Here is an 18,558-nt window from a genome sequence, read left to right on the forward strand (position 1 = left end):
TTTTACTATTAGAGCAAAATTGTGATGTGTTTATCTCACTTATCTGGTCGACTCGCCATGCCGGGCCCTTTCTGAGCCCTGTCAGTCCCCCCCCCTAGTGGGGGCCATGGGTACAGACACTTGTGTGTACGAAAACAATTCTACCTTGACTTAGACATAGTCTAATAGTCTACTTGAAAAACACTCACTTATTAGTGACTCATTTCATCATATAACTTATGATCGTAGTTTGAGTGTGTCTGCTGCAAGAGAGCAATGTGTTGCAAAACATCAAAAAAGCGCATAAGATAGTGTATATGGATGACTCGGTCGGATGCGAGAAAGAAAAAAAATTGTATGTGCGACAATATGTATTACTCTCGACCATGTCCGATCCTAATAAGATCATATGGGCCTCCACAGGGTGGAGGTTGGTATTAACAGATTTTGTTTTTACGAGAAATAGATGTCAGCCACTTGCTCAACCTATTAGGTCCATACTCTGACTTATACACAAATTGAAAAAACAATATGTGTACTTACCAGATCCAGGATTCGAACTTGGGACCCACGACACTATAGGTCGACGCGGCCATCGTGGATTACAATGGGTGTTAAATACAATAGGTTGTCAGGATTTTTATGCTTCGATTATTTTTTTAAGTAAGATGTCAATACTTTATAATGAAATGACAGCACCGTTTAATTCATGAAAAACTGCCACTGCTCTCAATTACGCGTATCCATTCCTTCATTTACTGCCCTTGCACAACGCATGACCTGCCTACCCCCACGGAATGTCACTGGCCATGGCCCAGAGAGCCTTGTAGGATTAATTATTTTATGTGCCTGGTAAAAGATGCAGAGGTGAGGTGGAGTGACCATAGGGAAAGTTGAAGAAGGCTGATTCAGAGTTCTGCAGTAACTATTCCCAGAGTGATCACAATCCTGAGGGTTACAACGAGGAAGAGACGACATCGTGTGCACAACGTGAAAACGTGTGCACAACTGACATCAATGCTACCAATACTACAAAGAGTTCGATAGTCTCTCTCTCTATAAGCCCAAACCCATTTGGCTGACTATTGTGATTTTTTGCAGATAACATAACTGTCGCCGTGGATGGTGAAGAATTTGGAATAATTATTCCTGGCCGTGAAGGACTTGACCGAGGTAGGAAGGTCACAAACAATGTAGCCGAGAGCCGTTATTATAAAGGCACGATATTGGCTCCGTTTGATGAACCTGTGAGTTTTAAAAGATCATCATTTCTTGCCTTATCTTTTGCCTCTATACTGAGGACAGCCAGCCATCACTGAAATTACAGGCTTTACCACCAATCTCCTACTCCTTACATCTTGAGCGGTCCTGCGCTGGTCTGGTTGTGTCAGTTATTCTTTGTTCAGTGGCAATAGTGATGCCAACCATACTACAATTATAGTACAATACTATAATTTTAATTCTGCGAAAAATGTAAAATACTATAATTTTACGCCAAATATACCAAAATACTCTAATTTTAAAGGATTCAAGACGAAAAATGTTCCTGTACTATATATTTTTCAGAAATACTATAATTTATACGCTTTTGTACTATAATCAGCATAGAAAAAGATGGCAACACTGAGTGGCAATCTTGATGATATCTAGGCCAACATGGATGCAAAATAATTAACATTTAATAATAAAGCATCTCTTGTATTCCAGGGCTCCGAGTTCGATTCCCAGTGAGGTTTGGGTGGGTGTTTGTGATTGTTTCACTTCTATTACTAATTACACTATTGTTTCACTACACTACTGCCTCATGGCATGTTGTAGTGTTAAAAAGAATATAATTTATAAATAATAACTCCAAAATCTCTTAGATAACACACTTATTTCTTATCCAAATTCCACTTTGTTGATTTTTAACATTTTCACATTGATTTTTGCACTCTCAAAATCTCCTCAATTTGAATCGAGCACATTCTGAAAGAAATTGACATTTTAAGAGATAAATAATTTTTAAAACCGCATTTTCTATCCGACATCACACGTTTTCATATTTTTCGTCAATCTGTCACAAATTAATAATATTATAATGTCGTTTAATACTTTATATATAACTTCTCGATGTGTTACCACAAATCACAATTATTATTCTTTTCATTTTACAGTCCAAGCCTCGACACCATAGAGAAAGATAAATATATAGTCGGAGTCAAAAGAGCAAATCTTAGGGTCTATCATATATATGAGTAAATTTAGCATTTTGTATTTTCTAAACAGTTCTACATTGCCATTGGCGTGGCAGTGGGAGGAGACGAATTTAATGACAAGTCGCCGAAGCCCTGGACTAATGGCTCTCCGAGACAAAGACTGGATTTCTGGAATGCAAAATCCAACTGGTACCCGACATGGAATACTGAATCAATCCTCCAAGTGAAATCTGTCAGAGTATATGGGGCCTGATTAATCAAATTTCTTTGACTATAAGAGACGTTGGTGAGTTTTAGTTGAATAGAGATACCTATTAATAATATATGTGTTGACACATATCAAACGTCGTAAAGTCCACTGAATGTCAAACTGAGAAAAATGCAGTTTTATCATATCTTGTAATACAAATGGTTGTAACATGTGAGATATTGTAAGATAATTGAATCTAATACCCACGATGGCTACAAGGATTTTTCTTCTTAGCTTCGGTGCTCGACCTCTTTCTGGCTTTGTCTGGATCCACAAAATCCACTTCTACATCCATTTTATGTTATAATTGTTTAGAAATTAAGGAAAATGATAGGTGCCATCGTTCACCTTTAGCTTACTTATGGGGGTTTGCAGTATACCATAATGTGGAGATTTGCATACTCTATTAAACGTATATCAAAAGTCATTTTTTTCAATATGTGGACTTTACGGCGTTTGATATCCATCAACACATATATATGCGAGGTTTGCTCAGATGTCATTGTAACAATTATAATAATACATTTAAAATAAACAAACCTTTAAGCAAATTAATTATCTCTATGGTATTATATTTTATAAATAAAAACAAATTGATATGACCATAAACAAAATATTGTTATTTTTATTTTCAATAAAATACCTATGTCATTACATTACAAACATATTTTTGTAACTAAATAATATGTAGCATAGTTGTTAGAATAAAATCCTCAATAAAATATACTATAGACGAAAACGCCTTTCACTATTTTTACGACAATACATATTCGTTAATAAAGCAATTGTCGATATTTTATAGAAGTTTAAACAGTAAGTATTGAGATGAAAAAAGACTACATAATATCAAACAAGCTAAATAATTATGATTTTAATGACTCCTGACACCATCTACAAATCAAGTTTGCAATGTCACCTTGGTGGAAATAAATTACTATGACAGTTATTTCATTATGGAATTTAAAAACTCAGATAGTGGTTATTATGAATTATTCGCAAGGACACTTGGGCCGGTAACTTAATTGTTTAAGAGCACTCACCCGGCAAGTAAGTGAGATGATTTATTCCAGGATTATTTGTCTAATACAGTGGTGCGCAACCTATTGAAGGGCCAATTTATGCATTTTCTAATTTTTTACGGGCCGCAGTGGGTAAAAGTATTGAATAGTGAAAAATAATGATAATAAGTATATTATACTATACGAGACACAGTACATTTTTATTACAATGAAAAATTTGGTGATAAAGTACTTGTTATTTTGGGCCACAACAAATGCCATTTTGGGCCGCGGTGTGTGCATCACTGGTCTGATAGGTATGTTTCTGATGCTTTTCAATATTTAATATTTTCAAGAATTGTTGTGTTTATTTATTTACATACACTTTATTAAAATAAATGCAATGTTGCCCACAGTGTATCTGATTTGGAGCAAGTGATTAATTTGGCAGTATGCATCATTTCATTTTTTTTTATAAATCTACTTATAGCCAAAAAAATATATAGAAACATAATAACCAAATGTTTTATTTCACCAAAGTGTTCAATGTATATTTTTTTTTAATATAGCAACATCTACAGAAAGGTTAACTAAAGAGGGAAAATAGTTACTGTGTTAAATGTCGAAAAATTTGTGTTCAATTGTAAAAAAATTATGCCATACTTTGGATCAAAATAAAAAAATGACAAATATTCATCACTCCGCCTGGGTATTATGCATAATGTCCTAATTAATCACTCTGTCCATAACACACAGGTACATAAATAGGTATGTATGTAAAAAATCTTTATATAATATTTTGTTTTTTATTCTCATCAAAATTAGGAATATGTTGATATTGCTAATCAATGCAAATCGAGATGGGCATAGACCCTCCGTAGTTTTTCCTTTTTATTTTTATTCGAATGTTTGTTGATTTGTTTCCAAGGTTTGCCGGCAATCATGGCTCCATCTACTGTCGAACCATTCACCATTCTGAAAGAGACAATAATAAACATAGTTTATTACTGAATAAAGGTTTTGTCGAAATGGGCTCGGACTACATCTAACTGAGGGAGTCATAAATTAATTTTTCTATTACAATACTTGATGACAATCCGATATTTTTAGTGTGGTTGTATATCGTCACCGTTCAGGCAAAAGTCACCAACCCTAAAAACATAGTTTTGAGATATCGCAATTTGAAAGTTTGAAAATGCAGGAAAAATCAGATTTTAATGTTTTTAAGGTTTTATCTACATTAAATTATTTTCTCATGTCTTCTTAATAATTTCTTTAAGGTACTTTTACTTTCTGATGCTAATTAAAACATCTGGAAGGTTTTAAAGGAGGCAAGGTAGCTCAAATTATGGTTTGGTGACTTTTGCTTGTTAATAATCTGAACAATGTTAGCCAAAAGAAGCATCAGTAAAACTCACCATCCATAGTATAGTGACTTTTGCTTGTATATTTATAACGAAGGATTTTTTTTTTATAGAGTCAATAATGTCTATTCACCTATAATGACTTTTGCTTGTTAAGATTTTATCGAAAGTCATTTAGTGAAAAACAAATAATTCGGATTTAAGCAAAATTTTACTAACTAATGTACCGAGGTGAGTTTTGCATCTTAAAGAACATAATTTTACGCTTCGGGTGACATACTCAACTCAAAACTGCCATTTTCAGGGTTGGTGACTTTTGCCTGAACGGTGACGATATGATGTTGTGATATAATGTACGTTTGACGTACATATGGCCAGAGTTAGACAGGGCTGTGTCCTTGGTCAATATCACCTGACCCAAAGCATAGCCGCACAACCTGGACTACGCCGATGACACTACTATTTATTCGACAACTGCATCGAGGGCATTCAAAAGACAATTGACAGGCTGCATGATAAATCGTCTCGCATTAGTATGAAAATCGACGCAAAGAAAACCAATGTATTGTGCAATAGCACATGTTCTGATCCAGATTTCCCCTGGATTAGCGATGGGCAAAAGAGTGTCAACAATTTTAAATACCCTGGGGTGCATATCATGGGAGATGGCCCTGAATGGGAATCGCAGAAACAACGTTCAACTCATTTTAAAATGTCTTGAGATCTGTATTCGATTAACACCAAATACTGCCTTTTCAATGCTTCTGACTGTTGCTTGACGGTATCAAGTCATGGCACCTAACAAAGGCTCAGTATAATCATATCCTGACCTTCGAGAATAGATGCTTGCGACGGATACTGGGTGTATTAGGAGGAGATAAGAGAGCGGACCATTCAGCCTCTCGTCACATTAAGAGTAAAGCGATATTGGACCTGGCTCGGGTCACATACTAAGGATACCTCAAAAGAGTTTTACCCTGGCCTATCTATTCTTCAAACCAACTGGATTCCAACGTCCATGAAGGCTGCTAAATACCATAAATAGCATGATCTGGGAAAATGTTACGAAGACTGGCAAAAAACAAGATTTCTTGGAGGCGCCGTGGAGTGTCCATATGTTTTACTTAAGCCCCACCACACACATAGCCACCGAACGTGACCACTAGTGGCAGCCATTAGCGGTCGGGTTGAGCCACTAGTGGTGTCCACCAGTGGCGGTCACAAACGACTGGGTTGACTCACCGGCAGCGGCCGTGGGCAGTGTGGGGAGCGTTCAATGAAACCCATTAAATAATTATACCACAGCAGGACGCGTCCACTAGTAGCCGAGCTGTTATCGCGTTATGTGTGCGGAGGCTCTAAGTCCTTCTACAGCCGGACCGCGGCATGAAGCTGTGAATTTCGATCGTAGTGCTAGTTATTAGTTATACTTCAAATGCAATATGATAAACTGCATAGAAAATGAAAACTAATTCATATTTGAAAAAATAGTAATATTATGTTAATTAATGTGAACAATTAATATGCAATTGAAAATCAGGTTATCGCATTGCATTCAAAGTAATATCTAGGAATTCATCAGAATTCGCAATTTAGTGCTGTGGCCTGACTATAGTATAGATGACGATGGTTTTACCTAACGGGCGAACATGGAATAACAAGTCTTAAGAGTTTAATTGCAGCTTGTTATTACAGCCGGCTTGGCTACATACTATGGATGCTCCAAGAAAATTGCAATTCGGTCTGACAGTTCTTCAAGTCAATGTGATTACATTACAGCGTTATGAGGATGTGGATGGTTTATCATTAGCTGGGAAGAATCATGAAACCTTACCGGGCATTAGGTAGTCCATAGTATTTCCCGGTCACTCCTTTTGCATGAGCTCCTTGATTCCGCCCTACGAAGAATGCGTTGTCAAGGTCCTCAGTAGTTTCTCCAGTCTTAAAATAACAGTTTCATTATACAACATTTTTGACGTGCATGATACAGTTATAATATCGCTAAAAATTAGCCGAATGCTTCTTCTGAATATCTCAGACAAATTGACACAAAATAATCATGTTAGATTTTAAAACAAAGTTTGAAGCACAAATTAATTAATACATTCATATTTACAATTAAATCGTTGTATCAAGTTGTTTTGTCATAAATAAAGTTCTACAAGTGGACAATAACCTAATGAATTTAAAAAAAATGTTTGGCTTCAGGGAACTCAGAAATAATGGGAACTGAAATACCTAACGGATGTGTAGTAACAGGCAACCGATCTCGAGTGTGCAAGAATATGGGATAAAATCAACGATACGATTGTCCTTCGTTCTGACAACTCCACTCGGATTATGAGCTGACGCTCATTCAATATTGGTGTATTTGAAAGTTGTAACACACACTAGTGCACGTCTATAATATGTTGTTCGTTTTCGTAGGACACTCAAACATTCAAAACCCGGCATCAAAATGTAGTGTATTGGGGAATAGCCTGTCAGAATTTTATTTATTAATATGTTCTGTTTGGCTTAAAAATTATTGGAAAAATGTCAATCATTTTCAAACATTGTTAGAGCAGTGCGATGATCAGCGCACTCGATGTATAAAGCAGTACAAATTTAATAAAACATAAATATTTATATTATACCTTGAGCGCCCGCTTTTCCTGAGGGGTCATTTCCCTCCTTTGAGAAGCATCCTGTGCCTTCAGCTCTGGCAGGGGAGGATACGAATCCGCCCTGAAGGTGTCGGCATCATATCCGGGCGGGGGGATGGCCAGGGGAAGCTGGCCGGCAGCAGCCAACCGAAGAATCGATCGAGCGGCTCGGGCACAATCTGGTACGCCGCCTCCACTCATCATTCCTCGGCTATCTGCAATCGCACAATAGAAAAGTAGATAAGCATCTTCATTCTTAAACAGAGCATATCGTCACCCTGTTCCTAACTTGCGAGGAAAACTGACTTTAATTGTATCAATTATTACAAATATGTGTAGTTGTTGATAAGTCCAAGGATGAAGCTCTTGACTTGGCATCTTGTAGTTTGGATGGTAGCTATGGGGTGGATTCCGGAAATTTAACAAAATGGTGCAAAGTTTATAAGAGAAGATTATTCGGATAGGGCTGTAAAAATTCAACATGCGTCCATTTAATGCTATGTTTATTGTTCTATTAGTAACAATAATAATATATTCATTGATATGTTTTCTTTTTCAAGTAAATGGGTAACGTTTTTTAGTCATTTTTACACGATTTAAGAATTAATTCCCCCGACGCAATCACAAAACAAATTGACATTTTCACAGCTCAACTTTCGCTCCCCGATTGGCAGTGAGTCCGAAATTTCGTCGTACCTATAGTTGAAAATTATTTGCCATTTCACTGAAGTATGCTCTTAACGATTGGCTAAAAGAATCGTCAAATGGCTTTCCAATACGGAACTGAATCCTAATTATTCAGATATTAAATCCACGGAAATTCAGCTGAATGTGAATTTTGATGAACAATCACAAATCTGTATGTCAAACACAAATGCCATTCATATCGAAAAGTGAAAACAAATATGGTAGTTATAAAAAGCCGCCATGTTTCAATAATGATTAAAAGTCTTCCTAATCTAGGCCAAGAAGCTATTTCTTGATGACACGATAATAAGAGTAATTGACAGAAATGTAATAGGTACAGGAGAAGTTGGACTAACAGGCATACGCAAGAAGGAGATCTCTAGGAGGCAACTGATCGGGATGATCAGCCGGTGCGGGTGGAAGAAGAAGTCCTAATCTCCGTTCTGCTGATGTCCTTCCTCCCAAGCCTTCAACCAATAATCCCACCGATTCCATGTATTCTCGCATCTATCAACAAACACAAATAGTATAGATGAGTATTTCATTTTGGTTAAGCCTATCAGTCGCGGAATGATCTGAAATCCTCAGCGAGGACCAAAACATACGACGATCAAATACACGATATACGGTTTTTTAAATACATAACAGTGTAACATACTTTTTTTCATTATTTTCATGCAGGGACAAATCTTCATCAAAAAGTGTGCACAATTTTGTCGTATCGCCCAAAATATACCAAAACTATTATGGTTTCGTAAGGTAGGGTTTAATTGAAAAAAAAAAAAAAAATATATCAGATCTTAACAGCCTACCTACCAGTAGTGCAGGGTGGAGGTAGGCTGTTAAGATCTGCCATAAATAGTGCATATTAAACTTTGTTAGTCATATCGTCGCTGTAGGATTGGTTTCCCGAATAGACCAAATGTTCAGGAGACGAAAAACAAATTTCATAATCCTATATTTAAATACATGGAGATATTTAAATTGTTATTTTTACAGCATATGAATGATGTATTCATTACGATTACAAAGTAATTTAAAGAAATGGATGGTTCTCGTCCAGTTAAATACAAAAAAACATTCTGCATTAAAAGGTCGATTTCAACAAAAACGGATATTCGGAAAACCAATCCTATAGCGACGATATGTGTTTGTTATAATAAATAGTGTCTCAAACACACAGCAAAACTTCGTTAAGAAATGTATGGGGAGAAAATATTAAAATTTTGAAAAAAATTTTTGATTTTCATTAATTTCAGTTACGATCATCGATGTGCCTACGAAATTTCCGATTCCGTGTGTGTTAATGGATCATAAAATGTCAGGATTATTTATAGCACCTTCTTAAAATAAGTAATTTATGATGTTTCAAGAAAAATCTGTCTCAATTTTCAATGACTGGCTCATGAAACAGTGTACTTTATTACGATTTATTGAATATTTTTGTATGCCAGGACTCTGAAATCATTTCGAATCACGAAATTCGAATTAAAGGTATGGTTTTATATGAAAATAATGTTCAAGGGACTTTTTTTTTTGCGAAAATTTCGAATTACGGCGAATTTCGAATTATCCGTGTTCTTATTAACGAGGTTTTACTGTACCCATAACTATTTACATTATATTTACCTGATCAATGGGAAGAATCCCGTGAACAACCATCTCGGCTTTGGTGCAAACAAACGATGGCAACACCAATCCGGGGCAATCACACAACATTAATTCGTCAGACAGAAACAGAGTTTGGAAATGTTTCGTCTTTCCGGGTGTTGCACTTACCGAGACCTAAAAATGGTTAAGAACATTATTTTTGTAATTAATCTTGATATAAAGACACGACGGCGCCATCTATTCAATATTGAATAAAATAATAATAGTTTACAAGAATATAAACACCATAAATAAGTTTGACTCAAGGCATAACACTGTCTATAAATCGTGTTAGTAACCAATTAGGTACTTCGATTTAATTACAAGCCCGGCCGCTTCAACTTGGTGAAGACGGTAATACTTCAAAGCGGGTATATGAGATTTAAGTCACATGAATCGTAATAAGGTCAAAAGAAAAGGGCATAGAGCATTCACTTGGATAATGAAAACTTGATGATGTATGCATTCTTGAGATTACAATAATATTTATTTAGTGCTCTTTATATTTCAATAGATTTTTTAAATTATGTATTTTCAATAAATAGAATGTTACATTCTTAAATTTTGTGTACCTACATTCAGTCTTGAATAAAAAATAATTCAATTAAACATTATACACTGACACCATCTGATGGCAAAACCTCTAATTGAAATAACATCAATTTGTGTCGTAACCGGTGGCTACCATAGACCGCATTTACATATTTAATCCATGTATCTATAGTTCCAAGTTGCCACGTTAACTGGCCAGGCGCTTAGGAGTGATCGATAGGTGTATGTACGGTGATCGGTAGTCGCTAACAGTGACTAGGCGAAAACCCAACCACTGCTACTGCAAATTCCACATGTTCAATATAGCAACACTGTGTGCAAAAAACCCATAGGTACAAACTAAGGTAATTATCTTAGTTTGGCATAATTCTAATGAAACCATTGAAAACTTCGAATGAGTATTTGAATTTGAAAAGTTTCACTGTAGCAGTAACAAAAGACAAGTACCTTTTTAGCTTCCATCAGGGCATTAATTGTACTAGATTTACCGACGTTAGGGTATCCAACCATTCCGACAGACAGACGGGCCTCCGTGTTATCGGAGGTACGTGCACTCTTCAGCAGTTCAATAAGTTCCTCTCGAGTCAAAATTACTGAACTGTTTTTATCACCCCAATTGATATTTGAACTACTAGCTTCATTGGTAATATCAACATTACTAGTTGAAGGTTCGACAGTATCACTTGTGAATCTAACAGCCTTTTCATTACTCAATTTGGTATCATCTTCTTTAATATCACTCTGACAATCTTCACTTTCTAAATCATTATTCTCATCCGGCACTGAAATGTCATTTCTTTTTTTTATGTCCAAAATTTGCTGCTCTCGTATTTTAATTTTGATCTCTGACGGAAGAATATCGACTACTTTTTGCAACTTAATTTCAATCATTTTTAATTTATCGGCTGTCTTTTCAACTGCATCGTCCAGTTTACCGATGTCATTTATAATTTCATTCAGCGAACCGTTGGGTGTAATATTTGAAACGTCAGAATCTTCAGGTGGTTTTTGAGCTTCAATAACGGTGATGTTTGAGTCGTCGTCATCATCGTCTTCTGGATCTGATTCTGAAGCTTCTTCATAGTCGCTGTCTCGGTCTTCCTCGTCTTGCAATCGTTTCTTTTCCGCTTTGGCAATCTCTTCTGCAAGCGTGGCAGAGAAGAACGCTACTTTGATCCCCTGAAGTAAAAAAAAAGCACAAGAAATTGATAAAATTTCAGAAGTCATTAATCATTATTAATAATTCTATTAGACTATTCTATGTACTTACTTGCGTACTATATACTTTTGTATAAAAATATGAACATTATGAATAGACACTTTGCAATTGGAAGCCCATGAAATACCAAGATGGCCGACAAAAAACAGCTATAAATACCTGTTTGTCGAAATATTCAGCCCAGGCTATCCTCTGAGATTCGCTGAGAAGATCAGCTTTATTTAGAAGAAGAAGAGAAGCTTTGACACCAATCTCACGAGCGTACGCTTCTAAATCCTCACACCTAAAATAAAATATTGAACAAAGAAATTAAACTACTATAAAAGAAAAAGAAACAGAAACTGTTAGCCCGATCGCACATAGAAAATTGTCTCAATTGGGATATGGTCATAAATCAAAACCAGTTGCAACTCTCTTGTGCACGCACAGGCCATGCCAGGACAATGACATCATGTGGCTAGCCGAAACTAAGAAAAAAACAGCTTCTACACATGCGCCAATGTGACATTTTGTGTTCTACCATTGTTTGTGAAAAATAAACTGGCAGTCTGTTATCGACGCCTTGCTTTCGTTACTGACTTCCATGATTTTATGTGATTTTTCATCTAAATAATGATAGTCCATTGTATAAAAAATTTCTTGCAATAGGTACTAATACAACGCTGTTTTTATCTTAGTCCGGCCATTATAAATAAATTTCAGACCACGAGTGCAAATTTGCTATAGACAAATGAATATGCAATGCGAAATAACGTACAGTCAATTTAACAATTCAGCTTTCATAATATAGGTATAAAGGCTCCATCTGCTTGATAAGTGGCTTGAAAATTTGGATCAACATTCAAAATATTACAGAACTGATGTGATTCAGTGGTCATCTTTTGATATAAGACGGTACTGTATAAAGAAAAACCTTGGTACATATACCAGGCAGGATATATTCATTATGTATACCTGAATAGTAGCGGATTTCGTGCATCCAAAACCTGGACGAAAAGCTGCGACTTTTCCAGCACACGCCATAGCTGTCTCCAAAACTCCAAATTTTTCTCATAAGGCGTCAACAGGAGTCCTTCTTTCTCCTGGTAAATGAACACACATTCAAAACATTACACGTTACTATAGATCAGGCCTGGGCAAACTTTTTGGATGATGGGCCACATTAGGAATATAAAATGAACAGCGAGCCACAAGTAAAATACTATTTTTAGACATACGTACTAAGCTTTGTAAATTCAAAAAAAAAATTATTTTAGGATACAGTAAAACAGGAGATATTTTCGCCAATCTTCTTTCGACCATGTCCGATCCTAATAGGATCATATAGGCCTCCACGGAGTGGAGGTTTTGTATTAACAGATTTTATTTTTACGAGAAATGGATTTCAGCCATTTGCTCAACCTATTAGGTCCATACTCTGACTCATACACAAATTTAAAAACAATATGTGTACTTGCCAGACCCAGGATTCGAACCTGGGACCCACGACGCTATAGTCCGACGCTTAAACCGCGCGGCCATCGTGGGGGCCAATCTTAGCCTAAGAATATAGCTCAGTTGTAGAGAATTCAACCGTAAATGGAAAGTTTGTGGGTTCGAGCGCACCCAAGAATATTTTTTTATTTTTCACTTTCGGCGTGAGCTGTGATATTTTTACATTATATTTTATTTCACTTGGAAGTGTTTTTAACGATATGAGTTACAATATTATGTACATGTTTGAAATAGAAAATATACCTGTAAAGCAGCCAAGTCTCGACGCCAGTCCAAAAATGCTTGCCTCTCATTATCTTGGAGATGCTCGGGAGTCATGTCTTTTTTCCAGAGAGGCCTAAAAAATTCATAACAAAGCTTCATAAAATATAATGATGAGACACATATTATTTTTTTTTTTTTTGACCATGTCCGATCCTAATAGGATCATATGGGCCTCCACAGAGTAGAGGTTTGTATTGACAGATTTTGTTTTTTACGAGAAATGGATGTCAGCCACTTGCTCAACCTATTAGGTCCATACTCTGATTCACACACAAATTGAAAAACAATATGTGTACTTGCCAGACCCAGGATTCGAACCTGGGACCCATGGCGTAATAGTCCAACACTAAAGCCGCGCGGCCACCGTGGGCGTATTTGACATCTGTAATTAAGAAATAAAACAATATAATGTATAATCATGGTTATCAGCCAGGGCCGATCCGCTTCCTTCCAATTTTTTCGGTTCCTGGTTCTTCACTACCAAGTATGCCCAACAAACTTGACGAGTCTATCAATATAACGGGTTTCAGGACGTCACTATGGTCATTTATTGCCCCTAGAGTACCACTGTATGACTACATTTGTCGACTTTGTTCAGCCCATTGCCATTTCATCAACTTGTCGATCTCTATTACATGGCGTATTCTATATTACATGTCTCCTTATCCATTAGTTTCTTCTGTGGTCTTTTCGCATTATACACAACATGCACATTTCCATTCCACGTTGCGCTACCCATAGTTTTTGGATTTCTCTTAGATTACGTACGTAAGCATGACATTTGACAATTGATATTGCACAACATTATTGGTTATTTGGATGTAATATTGCGACTCTTTTTTTTAATACTATAACAGACCATGAGGCTCAATGACAATAATGTAGTAATAGCAGTGAAACAATCACAAAAACACTGAAGCTTTGAGAAAATCACATGAATGCATTGTGACCTCATTGGGATCGAACCCGGAGCCCCTGGATTAGAAGCTTATGCTTTACATAATTTGACTATGAGAGTCTGCAAGGATGAATGATAGTATGCAATGTGTATGAAGAACATCAACGACTAGTGTTGCCAACTGTCATTCACAAAAATATGGCAGATAGGATAAGAAAATAAGCTAGATGTGACAAATTGTAGAATGCTGCTGGAAGAATTCCCAAATATCTGTTGAAAAAGAAGAGGTACTCAAGCTTGATGAAACTTCAGTTGGACCGATCAGTTATTGTGACCTGATTTTCATAAGTGCAAATTATTTTGCTTTTAATAAATTTGCAGCATCATATGGTGATAGAGAAAGTCTCTTCTCATCTAAGTTTGACCAAAGTAGTATAAATATATATATAAGTCGAACTAGAAATTCTGGATAGTACACAACATTCACAACATACCAGAACAACTATAAATGGCGTATCTCGTTTATTACACCATGAAGATGTCGAGATGTGGCAGATGGTGGACTTGAAATGTGTATTTCTTCATGCATTTCATTAATATTTACCAACGCCAAGATAGCAATCGTCTGGATGCTAGATAACGATACCAAATCGTCCCATTTGCTAAATTATTTACTATTCACCTTCTAGGCACACGTAGTAAGTGCTTTGCGGCGGCATGCCGTTTCTCTGCAGAGGCACGAGCCTCAGGAGTGGTGACTGCATCAGAAGCATCGAGTGTGATCAAGCGCAAGTTGAGTTTCTCGGCTTGAAACTCCGTTCCGGCCAATTGGGCGGTAGACAGAAACTCTTGGAAACTGCTCTCTTCCGTGACGGACTGCAGGTTAAGACGGCCCCAATCATAGCCATCTTGAACTTCCGTTGTATGTAACTGGAATCAGTAAATAAACCAAACACATTGAAGACAAACTGTGGAGATGAGACTGTTATAAATGAAAGCCATAGTGGTACCCAAGGAGGTTTGAAATTTTGTTGTTGATGCTTGTTGTTGATGAGGCATCTAAAAATCAAACAGAGCCCACAGTCATTTTTGACTCACGTGAAGTTAGCTGCACAATATTGTTATGAACGGATTCTCTAATACAGTTGTCTCCAAACTCAATAAGGATGTGAGCTACTTTCAGAAATTAAAATTGTATGGTGAGCTACTTATACAATATTAATATATTCCTTCTTTATAATTTTTTATCATCGTCAACAAAATAATAATTGAAAATTATCTTGAAATAAGTGTGAGTAAAAGTAAAAAGAATGGCATTCATTTTCCTCCACAATTTTTTCAATTCTAGGTCACTCCCATCCAAATGCAATCATTAAGATGTAGGTACATTGTGAGTCTGTTTTATTTACTTTTAACCACCTTCATAATGGAAAACGTCGATTCACATAAGTAGGTAGAACAAAACTTTGCTGGTTGCAATAACTTTTCATTATTATATTTTAAATTTTTGTAATCAATATGTAACTGTTTCCTTAATAAAAAAAAAACAATGCCTTCATTTTGAGCGCAATTCGATCTAAAATTGGATACTTTTCTGTTCTTTCTGTCTGAAAGGTCATACAGATTGTATAATTGAGGCTACACTCTTAAGCGACAAATCACATTGAAATTCTATCAATTCCATCTATGATGAAGGGCCATCTTATTGAAAATTTTCGACGATACAGCTGGATAGTTTTTCAATGTCAAAATTTATAAAAGGCGCTGAAACAAATTGTCCACGCAGCTTCATTGAAAGTTAGATCGAGAAATATTTCATTTTGGAGTCCAATAATAAAATTTGAGAGGCAAATTTACAAATATGATAAAATATCCTACGCGAGCTACCAAAAAAACCGCCGCAAGCTACCGGTAGCTCGCGAGTGACCGTTTGGCGATCACTGGTCTAATGGTTCCGGTGCTTTTTACTGGTTCTCCGTCATCGTAATCTGTCAGTCGCCATTTTTGATTTTAGCTATCTTTTTGTCATCGAATTATAGTACGCGGTCCAAGCCATTATAGTATTTCGGTAAAAATTATAGGACGTGTAGAAAATGAAAGTTATTTGTTTGTCACATAAACATAACGGAGAATTCGAGAAACTCCGATGCCCTGCTTTATTATAACACCTCTTACGAACGAAAAATGCTAACACCTGCCGCCGTCATTAACTGTCACGAAGGTTTTTTTGAGAAGTATACAACGCAAAACTACGTCTATAGACTAATATCGCACACTGAGATCTTATATTATAGACCTAGATTATACTTACTACGTCCCTCGATTCACGTTTATTACGATTTGCTGTGATTGAAGTACGAACATTTTACGGAACTTTAAACATCGCAATATATGAACCCCTAACCAAACCGGCGAATTCAGTTAATAAAATTTTTCAAAATTGTGGTATTTTTGACGTACTATACTTTTTTAATAGTACGCGGACGAGAATGTAACTTTTCGAATAGTACGCGAACCAAAATGTACTATAATTATAGTTCAGTTGGCAACACTGCGCTCACTGACAGATGACAGCGAGCGGTGACGGAGAACCAGTAAAAAGACACATGGTTCCAACTGTTTGACTAGTATTAGGGCAACAGGACCAAAATTCATGCTGTCATGAAACGAACATTGCTCATTGACTCAATATCAAAACAGTCCATTACGCAAGCTGGGAAGATACGTAATATGGCGAAGTTTGCTGATACAGTTGACAAGTGAAAATACAAAACTTACCATACATCCATTGTCAACAGTTTTTTTCCCACGTGAAGACCCGAATCGATCTTTCACCAAAGCGCGCCCTAGGCCTGTTTTATTTTTCCCCATTTCTGAAAGGAAAATACAAGCATGTTTTTAAATCAAAACAATCCATCAAGTACATGCAAATCGATCTAATCAACAAACAGCCCTACAGGATTATAAAACCATTGATAATACTGAATCATAAGAGCAGAAACAGGGATATATGGGAATATAAATGTTTCATGGAAAATATTAGAAGTAATATATTTTTCATTGTGGATTCTGCACGGTGTAGTAATTTTGAGCATTACATCTAACTTATGATGGGTGAAAAATCAATATTACCTTAACGTAATATATCAAGCAGCAATTAATGTGAAGTATTACGCTGAGCTTTTAAATGATCATGAAAGTACTAACTTATATTATTTTGACATGAAATGACATCTAACCCCAAAACACATACATATGGTTGTCAATGTTGTCATGTCATAGAGACAAGACTGTAGATAATACATATAGACAAAGACAAAAACTAATGAAAATAATGTCATTTCCATTGAAAATTAATAAAAAAGTAAAGAAAATTTTATAAGGCTAGAGTTAAAGAGTAGGTACTTAGGTACCGAGAACAACGAGAACCATTATTTATAATTTAGTAATATAAGTTAAAGTGTATATAAATAAACTAACGTCGTTCCAATAAGCGGTCTTTTTTCTTGAGTGTGTAATTAAACAAGATAATTAAGAGCTAGTAAAAGAATCTAGTTTATCACAAGTTTGGTTTTTGTTTTGTTACGCCAAAGAAGTATAACTTCTAACGTGCGTACCTATGTACACCACCAAAGAGATTAGACTGAGAGGAGTCCAATCTCTTTGTACCAATGACATTAATATGGACGAAGCATCTAGAAAATAAAATGACACTCACTTTGTGTCGGGTCTGCCGGATGGCGAAATTCATATTTTAATATCGGTATCCTACGCTCAAATGAACATTCTGCTTGCAAGCGGTCTGGCGACACCGCTGGGTCTGCCCATACAAAATTTCTGACCGTCAGGTTTCGACTCCACCGTTATTATTGTGTTACAAAATGCCAATGTGCCTAGTTAAAAATTGTAAAAAAATCTACTAAACACTCCAAGAAAGATGGGATATCACTTTGCATGTGTTAGTATTATTTATTATTTATAAAATGCCATTTTAAGATATTGATGAATGTTTATTCAATGCAATTGAATGACAGGAACCATTGGACAGTCAGTCGCCTGTGATTCGCTGGGTTCACTTGCGTCTAATCTCCGAGAAGTCGTAAGTAACCGAGAATCTGTTTCTAACGCAATGAGTCATGACACTAATACGCCATTACAATAAAGGTTATATTACTATAAATTCTCGAAGCTTGTATCGCATAATGGAAACGGATACGTCAATGGTTACGTGACATCTACCTATACATCTGTGAATGACTTTCATGCACAATTTCTCGTGCGCGCCGGGTATGAAGTGAGTCGTCCATTTAATATGTCATTGCTTTGTACACCACCGATTTTTTTTTAATGTGATGATCCG

The 18,558-nt window shown here is 36.1% G+C and overlaps 1 protein-coding gene across 2 annotated transcripts; it reads right to left on the minus strand.

The window, feature by feature from the left end:
• Positions 1 to 3,022: 3,022 nt before the first annotated feature.
• Positions 3,023 to 17,462, minus strand: Ns3 (nucleostemin 3). 2 transcript variants are annotated; one of them, XM_085959837.1, is made up of 12 exons: positions 17,406 to 17,462; positions 16,977 to 17,071; positions 14,881 to 15,128; positions 13,280 to 13,373; positions 12,497 to 12,624; positions 11,702 to 11,825; positions 10,771 to 11,502; positions 9,751 to 9,906; positions 8,478 to 8,628; positions 7,426 to 7,649; positions 6,624 to 6,730; positions 3,023 to 4,400 (listed from the first exon to the last, which is right to left on the minus strand). In XM_085959837.1, the coding sequence occupies exons 2-12, from the start codon at positions 17,067 to 17,069 to the stop codon at positions 4,271 to 4,273; spliced, it is 2,187 nt and encodes a 728-aa protein (XP_085815963.1). In that variant the 5' UTR covers positions 17,070 to 17,071; positions 17,406 to 17,462; the 3' UTR covers positions 3,023 to 4,270. The 2 variants fall into 2 exon arrangements, with proteins under 2 accessions (XP_085815963.1, XP_085815962.1); XM_085959836.1 differs by having other exon boundaries at positions 17,331 to 17,462.
• Between the last annotated feature and the right edge of the window lie 1,096 nt (positions 17,463 to 18,558).

The sequence above is a fragment of the Rhyacophila brunnea genome, unplaced genomic scaffold (assembly GCF_057557595.1).
Source record: "Rhyacophila brunnea isolate RB1 unplaced genomic scaffold, BYU_Rbru_1.0 scaffold_9, whole genome shotgun sequence".
In the NCBI taxonomy this organism is placed as follows: Eukaryota; Metazoa; Arthropoda; class Insecta; order Trichoptera; family Rhyacophilidae; genus Rhyacophila; species Rhyacophila brunnea.

Bases quoted from the DNA above. Each gene is read 5' to 3' on its own strand.
- Ns3 (XM_085959837.1), bottom strand. From the start codon at position 17,069: ATGGGGAAAAATAAAACAGGCCTAGGGCGCGCTTTGGTGAAAGATCGA. The intron at 12,625-13,279 runs GTATATTTTCTA...TTCATTTACCAG, and splicing joins GAGACTTGGCTGCTTTACAG to GAGAAAGAAGGACTCCTGTT. The intron at 8,629-9,750 runs GTAAATATAATG...GTTTGTTGATAG, and splicing joins GGATTCTTCCCATTGATCAG to ATGCGAGAATACATGGAATC.